General features: G+C 33.7%; 1 protein-coding gene across 24 annotated transcripts in view; it reads left to right on the forward strand.

Annotated features, from left to right (window-relative positions):
- The window catches only part of SGIP1 (SH3GL interacting endocytic adaptor 1), a 213,973-nt gene extending 206,209 nt beyond the window's left edge, over positions 1 to 7,764 (forward strand). For all 24 annotated transcript variants that reach the window (XM_067726463.1, XM_067726466.1, XM_067726467.1 and 21 more), the window contains 3 exons: positions 1,038 to 1,102; positions 1,670 to 1,834; positions 2,820 to 7,764. In XM_067726463.1, the coding sequence (XP_067582564.1) occupies positions 1,038 to 1,102; positions 1,670 to 1,834; positions 2,820 to 2,842 (253 nt within the window). In that variant the 3' untranslated portion in view covers positions 2,843 to 7,764. The remainder of the gene's footprint in view (positions 1 to 1,037; positions 1,103 to 1,669; positions 1,835 to 2,819) is intronic.
- The last annotated feature ends 3,865 nt before the right edge of the window (positions 7,765 to 11,629 follow it).

The following is an 11,629-nucleotide window of genomic DNA, read 5'->3' on the forward strand; positions in this document are numbered from 1 at the left end:
AAACTGAGACTGGACTGGAGCACTGTTTAACAAGATCCCCACATCTCAGTTAGGCTGCTGACCAGCAGAAAACAGCCCAAAAAGCATCAGGAAAATGGCCTCTGCCTCCCTTCTATCCGCCAGATCTCAAGTAGTACCTATAATTGATGGACCCTAATCTGCATCTAGGACCCTAATTACAAGGGAGTCTGAGTTTCATTTTGCAGCCTCTGGACTATTAAAAGGCACACTAGAGAAGGTATGGGAACAGAAACAGAATAGACACTGAGTACCAATAGCAGATGTTAAAAAAAGCCTTTTCTCCTAAGGAAAAATACTCCAGTTTTTCCATATGATTGTTAGAAGCAAAAAGTAGAACATTAAAAAAGAAAAAAAAAAAAAAGAATGTCAGCCATGTGACAGCTCCAATTTAAATTACCTGAATTAATTGATCAACTAACACTTCCCATCTATTTATTCAGTAGATGTGTTAAAAAAAATTTAACTGCATTGTCCTCTAAATGTTTATCTCTCTGACAGTGTTGTGACTAGTTACAATAAGGAAAGAGAAAGGAGAGTATTTATGTATGGATGAACGGATGCATGGATGGCTGGGTAGACAGATGGAAGGAGGGAGTGAAGGAGGAAGGGATAGATAGATAGATAGATAGATAGATAGATAGATAGATAGATAGATAGATAGATAGATAGATGGAAGGAGGGATGGAAGGAGGAAGGGATACATAGATAGATAGATAGATAGACAGATAGATAGATAGATAGATAGATAGATAGATAGATAGATAGACAGACAGATGGAAGGAGGGAGGGAAGGAGGAAGGGATAGATAGGTAGGTAGGTAGGTAGATAGATAGATAGATAGATGGCAGGAGGGAGGGAAAGAGGAAGGGATGGATAGATAGATGATAGATAATGCTTTAATTGTAGCTAAAATTTTTAAGATCATTTTTATTAATTAACACTATCTGGAAAAATACGACTTCCATTAAACAGAAACCCTTGCATATGAAAAAGTCTTTTACCTACTTTATTTTTAGGAATGCTGAACAGCACAGAATATTGTGGAAGATTCCTGATATTTCTCAGAAGTCAGAAAATGGAGGTAATGTAATCACAGGCTTATTTAATATATAAAGCTGAAATAACTTTCAGATATTAGAAACTTATTAACCAAAATACATTTAGCACTAAAAGTAAGCAAAATATTTCAGTTCACTTTGGTATATACTTATTTTAACCAATAAAAGAAAATAGTTCTTCAATGAATCCTCTGCTACCTCTTTTCTGCCCAAGACCCCACATCAAACAGACCATACTTTAAGCAGAGAAGAGCTTTTAATGAGGCATATTTCCATTCTGTATCAGATCTCACACTCCCTGATAGCTAGATATTTTTCACTTTCCTCTGATATTAATCATAAACTGGAAAATACATTGCGTTCCAAGCAGCATGCTTCCAAATTTTGAAGTACCATTTGGCTGAATTACATTTTTATCAGCGTGCAAAAAACGTCATGAATAATATTTAATGATAAATTTTATTCTATTTATACTGAAGCATATACTATTTTCTAGTAAGTTCGATTTTGCACATTAACTTTGAATACAATTTCCAAAGTTATATCCAGAATGTTGTGTTGACTGTCTTGTAATAATACTCTTTTTGTAGGAGTGGGCTCTTTATTGGCAAGATTTCAGTTATCTGAAGGTCCAAGCAAACCTTCCCCATTGGTTGTGCAGTTTACAAGTGAAGGAAGCACCCTTTCTGGCTGTGACATTGAACTTGTTGGAGCAGGGTATAGATTTTCACTCATCAAGAAAAGGTTTGCTGCAGGTAAGTGGGTATCTTGTGAGTTTCATCTGCAAACAATAATGTTGCCTTAGCTACTCTTCCTTAAGAAGGAATAGGTTGTGATTTTCTGATCATCTTCCTCCTCTTCTTCCCCACTCCCAATCCCCATTTCCCATCACAATCAGAAAGCAAACCAACTGTTGAATGAAGTAAAAATAGGACAATGAAACTGGGAATCAGAAATCAGGAAGGTCCTGGATACTTATCATGGCTCTGGCTATTTCTTATATGGGACTGACCTGTCATTCCCATTATATAGGTGTGTACACTGAGGTTAATGGGGGTAAATCCTACTTTTGTTACATTGACAAGCAAGATGAATGTTAATTTTGAATTTATCTCTTACCTGAAAACTTTTCTTCTTCAGCAGGTCTTCATAGATTTTAGACTTGTCTAGGCTTAGCTGAGATCTAAGAGGATCCATCTTCACTTTAATAGCACCTTAAAAAGTCTAGACCAGAGATCAGAAGTGGTTGCCTAGAGCTGAAATGTGATAATGAGACAGGTTTTTGGCACACACGAGAGTTTATTGGTGGGGATTCCCCAATATTAAGGTGATTATCTTGGTCAATGATTTGTTGGAATACATCCTGGTTTTTATGTCTGCCTTATTGACATAATTATTAACTGCACCCATTTTGTTCTCAAAAATGGCCCAGGGTGGAAATTATATGGTTACTCTTTCTATAAGAAGTTGGATTCTCCCATCCAGGAACAAATCTTCCAAGCTATTCTGGGCAACCCAAACCTCTGCAAAGTATTCCTATATGGAAATGTGAAAAGGCAACTAGCTGGTCTGGAAAGTTGAAAACTTAATAAACTTTATGTATTTTATGTTAGTATTGGACCCTTCAATTACATAGTATTGGCTTCTAGGAGTAGGGCAGGAAGAATAGAAATGTTACCCACATAATAACCACATTATGGAACTAGCAGGTAACCGTTGATATGTTGTTTTATTTTGCAGGAAAATACTTGGCAGATAACTAATAAAATCTTATGCAAGGATTTGGAGGATTCATATAATGGAGAACTACTGTATGAGAAACAGGTTTTAATTTTGGTTTGATGAAAACAAACCAAAATCTGCACTTGGGGTATATCTGCTGGAAATGTCAATGACTTTCAGCAATGATTTCCCTCACACAATACCATGATGACCAGTCCTACAGTATTTACTTCTAGGTGTAATATTGTTAATGGTTTTAAAATGTAATTATTGTATTTGTAAATTGTACTCATTCCAGTAAGGCAGTTATACTTGAGTTTTAGCATTTTACCATTCCTGAAATGGATGTAATTTAAACTGTGGTATGTAAATTTAATAGTAGTACTGTTGAATGGCACAATGCTTACAGAGGTAGATTGCATTTTGTCAATATATAAAATTTAAATATAATATTGATAGCTGTCATAAGGGGGTGCCACACACAAAGAAAATTCAGTGGAACCAGAAAAAAACTTCCTTTTCTTCGGTCCTTAGTATGTTTTACTCTAGTGCTAAATAAAAATTCTATCTTCAAATATTTAGTGGGTTAAAGTCAGAAACTATTTCAGAAAAAAAAAATTCTAAGGTACATGTGCATATTCAAAGAAAAGCATTAATTACCACTTTTTAAAAAGCTTTTTTTTCAAACTGCAAATTTCATAAAAATGCAAACTGTGTAAACAGGCCCTCTTATTTTTATAACTTGTGTAAAAAGGGAAAGCAATTCATATTTAAAGTTTATGAAATTATAATCAAGAGTAAAGAAGATGTCGAAGTCTTAACTACTTCCCCCTCTCTCCACAGTTTAGCAGATGTGGAGATTACTGAATAATCAGACTAAAACAAAAATTGTGATTTTAAAATTTCAAGAATTTCCATAGTTGAACTGGTTAACAACTTTTGCACAATAACTCTATAGAGAGAGTGCCTCCCATCCAGCATGGGGAATGGTACCAAGCATCTTCCTCTTTACCAATAGGAACCAAAACATTGAGTCTAAATATCTCAGAAAAAAAAGATTTTAGTCCCCTACTTAAATCCAGAAGGAGAATTTTAATTGTCATCATTTATATCATTTGGGAAGGAAAAAATAAGCTTTATAAATCAAATTCTAACCACATTATTGTGCAATAAATTTCCTTTTGGATAAGATTCATTGTATGTAACTATAAATCTTTGCCATTCTTGGGGAATCAAAAAGAGAGTTATCAAAAATGTATGTTATGATTTCATTGTTGCAAGGTATAATAAAAACTGTAATTACTCAGTCTGGCCTCATAATATGGGAATTCGGGATGAAGAAGCTCTTCTTCAGGGGTCCCAGTTGTAAAACCTTCCTTCATTACAATCTGAAAACATGAATTTTCCTTTAAGTCATAGAACCTATTTTAAACATAAACTAATTCCTACTCTAGGTTATACTATTAAATAATTATAATTATTAAGTTGTTATATTCATCATTAGTTGATAAATTTTATTTTACATTCATTCATGCTTGACAAAGAACCTTTAGCCCCTTTAAATTTTAGAATCAAATTAAATTTTGTAAGTCTTACATTTAAAATGAGATTGTGACTGGCAATTGTTAATAGTGAAACTTTTTAAATTAATATTTGTACTTCTCAATCAGTGCTTGCTACCAAGAGAATGTTCAAAATGACCTGTTTTACCTTAGAAGAAATCTTACTGTTCAAACAACTCTCAATTGTCTCGCCAAGCAGTCTCTGGTGTTGAAGTTTTTTGAACAAGTAAGTAATAAACTCACTTTAAGCAAAGATATTCAATTTGATTTTGTAACCAAAATAGTAAATGCAAACTTTTAAATCCCATGAAACATGGGGAAATTTCAGACACTGAAACCAATGGAGAGTAAGTAACAGAAAATTGAGAATTATCCAGCATATGAATATAAAAATATGTTTTTAAGAAATCAGTTCATGAGAAAACATATTGAATATTAACACAAAGGCATATTAAAAGTGTATAAATATTATTGGTTCTCATGTCTTGCTCATTATATCTTATTTTATTTTATATCTTTCTAGAGTGAATTAGTAATTAAACACAAGGGTTTTCTTTTCATAGAATAATTTGGTTGATATATAATGTAATTTAAAACAGATTACAATGATCTCTACATTATTCAAATGTCTCTAGGCACTAAATTTGAAACTATGAAGATATCCTATGATTCCATAATTGGTGTTTATGAAACAGAATGAAAGTCAGAGATTTCAAAATTATTAATTTTGAAATATTTTTATTATTATTATTGAATACCAGAACCTTCATAGAGAATATATCCCTTCTTCTTTCAGAAAATAGGTCATATAATAACACAATTAACTCATATCAGGGATTTAGATTTTGGTGGGTTTTTTTAATCTTGTAGTTTATAATCTCCTGTTACTCCTGTATCCAAAGTACTGTACAATAATAATTTGTGTTAGGAAAAATGATCCTAGACAATGTAATTATAAAAGAAACACTAAGTCAGATTCATTATCAATTCCTAAAACAAAATGGGCTAGTACATATTTAGATTTTCAATACCAAGGGTTCAAATAAAAAGAAAGGGTTCTCATTAACCAGAACACCATTTCCTGAGCATTATGATTAAAAAAGATTCTGCTCTAACAAGATAGAAAGTATGAATGCTTTATTTTGCAACATGGGAAATTTTTTTTTTCAAATAAATTCCATATTTTCATGTTATTTTAAAAAATATTTTTTCTTAAGAATTAGTCTGAATTTTAGCATAATTGGAACATACAATTCCAAACAATTACATTTTAAATTATTTTTAAAGCTCTATTCTTCTCTACACATACAGCCAAAATGAATATTCACTGCATAGTATTTGGAAGTACATTTCACCTGTAAAGAAAGAATGTCCACATTTCAAATGGTTTCAAGTGAATAAAGAGGAACCATCCCCTCCAGAAAGTCAAACTACAGTTGTTTTATTTTTGTTTTTATGTATTTTTACTGAATCTCAATCTGCAAAGTGTTTGAGGCCATAATTACTCATATTTCCATTTCCAAATATTCATTTCAAAGAAGCCTGGTAACTACATTAGCTCTACCACTAACTCTTGCTGTGTGACCTTGGACAAATCATAGCCCTCTTTAATTTCTCACCTTTAGAATGAGGAGTTGAGATTGACAGTGGTTTCCAAGCTTTTCTTAACAGCCAAACTTTTTTCTGCTAAAATTGCACATGGAATCCTGTTAGGCAAAACAGCTCAGAGCAATGAAGGAGTTCCTCCAGCAGTTTAAATCTGGTCCTCCAGAGCACTGTTTAAATACCATAATAACACATCCATGATCTATAAAGCTTCTCTCGCCTCAGAAGTTCCATGGTTCTAGTTGACTAGGAGACATCCACCTTTGCGGGCTTTAAAAAAAACTTGTACAATCATAGTAATTGATATACAGTAAAAATAGATATTCTCTTGAGTGCTTACCGTGTACCAGTCACTATAGATGTTAGCTCACTTAATCTTTATATCAACCCCCAAATGGTAGATACTCTTTTTAATTAGTAAGTTACAAATGGTGACATTGAGGCTTAAACAAATTAATAATTTGCCCAAAGTGACACAGCAGCTGGAAGTAACCCAGTTATCTTGACAGCAGTGGGAGTCCTTGACCTGTTTTACTTGTTCATTCTGGGAAATGAACTCTTCTGTTTTATTTTACTATACATATTCCACTAAGTACCCAGGTAAAAGGTGCTATGAAAAATTAATACCAAAATAAGGATAATTCCAAAAGCAAATTTCTTGGAAAAGAATATGTTTCTCAAAGCATGATTTGTGGACCACTTGTATTATCATTTATTTAACAAGGGAAATGATTTTGGCTTAGTTACCACTATATCCCCAGAGCCTAGAATGTAGTGGGCATCAATAAATTGATATTGAATAAATAAATCTGTAGGGGTGGGGTTTAAGAATATGTATTTTGACAGCACCCAAAATTTGAGAATCACTGCCCTAGTAGATCTCTCAAATACTTCTTAGCTCTGACATTGCATCACATTTTATACATTCAATTATCATTTGAATACCATTTTTCTAGTGAGCTTATTTTTTCATTCAGTCCACTTAGCTTCCTACAATCTTGAAGAAAAAAAAAAAGGTAGAGGGATTTTTCTAGGAAAATTCCTTGTTTCCTTAGAATTCTTTTATGCTATCTCAAACTGACCTGAAATGCATTCTCTCATTGTCATTTTTCTGTCCTTTTTGTCAATGTCTTAAAAGATTAAAAGAAGTAGGTAGGTTGCAAGCTGTCATTCTCCAAATAAAATGTCCTAAAACATGGCTCCCTTCCTGCAAGGGACACAGGCATCTAACTTGTGAGCTGACACTGTTTATTTTGTAGGCCTTTGAATTGGATGCTTTATAAGCACGGACTACTGTCATTCCAAAACAGTTGCACCAATTGCTTTCATTTTTGCATTTTTTTTTCTCAAAATAATCACAGTCTGTCAGTTAAAGTTGAATGACACAGTAAAATGTGCCTGTATCTACTAAGGAGATGCGTTTGTGGTTTCTTGTTTGTTTGTTTTTTTTTAACTTTCTTTTTTCCAAAAGATTATGCATTTGAGCAAAATCCCATTCAGTGTAAATGTATTCATTTTGCTACATGGTTTTCTGGTCAGCAATTTTTTTTAAATGGAAGCATAATTTTTTTATGGTATCAAAATTAGGGTGATCTCTAAATATCGCTTTAAAAGTTGTCAACATGATGTTTCCTTAAAATGAGTCAAATTAAATTGTTGATATGAATGAACAAGTCAATCATTGTTACACTGATTAAAGAGACTGTTCTGATGACCCACCCCACCTCTTTTACTATGTGCACTTCTCTCTTCAGGCTTTATTGTATTTTCCTGCTCCTTCCATTTTTTTTTTTTTTTTTCATTCAGCAAACAGTAGTTAAATGCCATTTGCTCATTTGTGAATCAAACATGGCTACCATTACATTACTTTTTGTCTGTGGAATGTATGGAGGAAAAATGAGATAGGAGTGCAATGTTTAAGTCTCCAAATATTAAAACCAAACAACAAAACCCACTAGCATTTCTATTTCTTTGATGTTCTGTAATCTTCTATAGGCTAGAGCTGCATTTTAAATATCTAACTGAATACCAAATATCCTTCTTGAAAGATCAAATTTTAGGGTCTATTGAGCTGACCATGGTCAGACCTCTTGACTGTCCCTCATGTTTAATATCTGATGTCTATCCAAAATGAGTATTGCTAGGAGAGAAAGTCACCTCCTTGTTGACATCCATCATGGGTATAATAACTTATTCTCTAGGCTTAACTTCTAATGTTATTTTTCCTTTGATTTATAGTATTTCTAATCGTCTCCTTCTATCTCTAGTGCAGTACATTGCCTGTTCTATATACATCTTTGACCTTACAGGAAAAGACGTTTCAATGAAAAGCAAATATATTTTTATGTGTCCCTTAATTGGCAAAAGAAAATAAGTAAAGGGTAATTCTACTTCATTCACTGTATTCCAGTGTTTTCCAAATCATGTTCAGGACTACTGCTTCTGGCAAATGTTCATTGTGGTCTGAGAATAAATGATCTTAGATCATAGTCCCAACCCACTCCTTAGACATTGATAATAAATGTTAGTGTTTTAATGAAGCTTAAGAAAGTTTTGGATCAGAAAAACACTTTTCTTTCTAAACACATCTTGAAGAAACTTTAGAAAAGTTTTCTTTTTAACACTGGTTTACATATCTTTCAGCAATTTCAAATAATATAACCAGGAATGCTTTGGAAAGATGCTTCTGGGTTTTTGTTTTAACTCTAAGGAAAATTTCTGCCACTTTAAATGATTTACTATCTACTTTACATTTCATAAGTATATCTTAGTGAATTTAACTTTATCACCTAAAGTATTCAAAACAAAACAATAAAATTGTTTTACTATTTTAAATTTTTCGCATTATTTTTAGGATCTGCACTTATGACCATCACATCATGCTGCTATCTGTTGAAGATGGTCCAAATTTCTTTACAGAGTAGAATTAATACTAGTAAACAATCTTTGGTAATACTTTATCTAAACACTTTAAGAAATTGAATCATGATGGATTGATGCTGACTGCATTTTTACATAATCTTGTTAGAAATTATATGAAAAACATTTCAGTTAAACCTAGGAAAAATACACTATTTAGTATAGATTTTGCAGGACTCTACACTCTATTAATGAGCATTAAGCAGTTCTTTTTTGCTTTGCTTTATTTTGCAAATCATTTTCACAAAAAATCAACAAAGTTCCTTTAATAATTCCTGGGTAAACTGTCTTGTTATCAGACAGAAAAGGGTAAAGCTGAATCACTTTACATTTCTCTAAATATAGTTCAATTTTTAATTCATTAGGACTTCACTACAGGCCAAGCAGTCATTTGTAGAGCTGGCTTTTTAAACTGTTTGAAGAGCATTGGGTTTCAATATACAAAGGATTTTTTTTTTCACTTTGCATAGAGATCTGTATGAATGTAATGATCAAATGTTAATTTTGTGCCTACTAAATGGCAATGGAAGGCATTGATTTTTTTTTGTACTTTTAACAATAAGAGAAACTAGGAAAAGAATCTCAGAGAAATTTTGTTGTATTTCTAAAGGTAATAAAATTCAGTCATCTGTCTTTCTTAAAGAAAATGCTGTTAGTGTATATTTTGAGTTGGTGGTAGCTTTTATTTAGAGTGCTCCATGATCTTTGTAGCAAAAGTAAACAATGTCTTTATGACCTTGGTTGGAGTACATATTTTCACAAAATACCTTGAGCATAAAATATTTATTAAAAAAAAAAAAAAAACTCTGGGGTAAAATACTCAAATATACTTTTAAAATTAGTTAAAATATTGATGGCTGGCTCTTTTTCCTACATGTGTAATTCAATAGAGAATACTTAATTCTTGTAGCTGTGATGAAATCTTTACTGCTTTTGTGCCGTGCTCAAGAAAAAAACAGCAAAAAAAAAGCAAGGATTTGTTCCTTCACAGAACTGCCCAAAGCTCTCTGATGAACAATGGTGATATGAATGTGTAATATTGACTTCTTGAAGATAACCATGAGAACATTTTAATGTTACTTGCCTTATAAATTAGAAAAGGTGTGGATATCATTTTTTGTAAATAATGATTTTTACAAGTGTTTTTTCCTTCATAATTTTCCCAATCACCCATTTTACAAAATCCTAAATATGCAATTATTTATCATGGCACATTACTGCCACTAGGGTTCCCATTGCAGGACAAAGTTTAATTATACTTGAGAACAAGATCAAATATATAAGTAAGTTACTATTTAAATGTGATTTTTTTCTGGAAAATAAATGAAAAACAAAAATAAGTTGAGTTGTGAACCTCTTTTATTACCAGCCTCTTAAAGTTTTACCACATTTCTGGAAAACTTCATTGCATATTTAGGGTGGGCATGGTGGGCAGAAGGTCTGGCACAGTGCAAGGGCTATAGAGTTGGACAAATCTCATTCTATAATTTAACTATAGTCTTGAGCATGTTACTCAATGATTCTTCATTTCCTTATCTTAAAAAAAAATAGAGTTACTATTCCCTTATCCTAGGGTCACTGAACAGATTAAATGAGATAATATTTATCAGTCACCTAACAGTTCCTAACTATTATATAGTAAATAGTCAACAATCCTTTCCTGTTCTTATTTTTATGTGAATAGGGATTGAGATGGGCCAGAAAATGTTAATGCTCTTTCTCCAATGCTATCCTAATCCTTATGCGCTCTACCGTTATGCAGATGTATTGCTATTGACAGCCAATTCTAGCTGCACTGAGCACTCATTAATGGACATGCACCAAGCTAGGTGCTTAGGGCACCATCTTTTTCTATTTCCAATGATTGCCCACTATGTGAAGGTCCCTTCAGGGTCTGGTTTTGTTTGCTTTGGGTTGGGGGAAGGGCTCTGGGGTTAGAAGAGGGATAGTTATTAAGGAGGAAGGGCCTATTATTTATGTCAGGTGGGTTCTCAACCCCAAACAGCCTCCATTTCAAATCTTCGTAAACTTTAAGGATTGGGGAGAGTGGTGTCAAGGAAAGTGTAACGTGAAAGTTTGTAATGCCCAAAAGATAAGCCGATGAGTTCCAAGCAGCCCTGGGCATATTATTCAATATCTCAGAATCTCAATTCTCTAAATCTGTAAAGGACTAACAACGCTTTCTGCTTTTTTTTTTTTTAATTTCCTTTATTTATTTATTTATTTTTGGCTGTGTTGGGTCTTCCTTGCTGCACGTGGGCTTTCTCTAGTTGCAGCGAGCGGGGGCTACTCTTCGTTGTGGTGCCTTATCTTGTAGTGAAACCTGGGCTCTAGGTGCTCGGGCTTCAGTAATTATGGCACATGGGCTCAGTAGTTGTGGCCCACGGGCTCTAGAGCGCGGTCTCAGTAGTTAGGCACACGGGCTTAGTTGGTCCTCGGCATGTAGGATCTTCCCGGACCAGGGCTCGGACCCGTGTCCCCTGCATTGGCAGGCGGATTCTTAACCACCGTGCCACCAGGGAAGTCCCAACAGTGCTTTCTTGAAAGAGTTATTGGGAGGACTAGATAAAACTAAAACTGTTTGCCAGTACCTGGTAAATGTGAGCTCTATTATCAACCATCTGTGCCTTGGGGTGGTGGAAGGCAGATCAGGGGTCGGGGCAAGGGAAAGGGGTGCTTTCCTTTCTCTCTGTACCTCGCACTTCCCGTCCTAGGAACCGGCAGCATTTCCCACTCCTGCCC

This window comes from Pseudorca crassidens, chromosome 2 (assembly GCF_039906515.1).
Source record: "Pseudorca crassidens isolate mPseCra1 chromosome 2, mPseCra1.hap1, whole genome shotgun sequence".
Taxonomy (NCBI): domain Eukaryota; kingdom Metazoa; phylum Chordata; class Mammalia; order Artiodactyla; family Delphinidae; genus Pseudorca; species Pseudorca crassidens.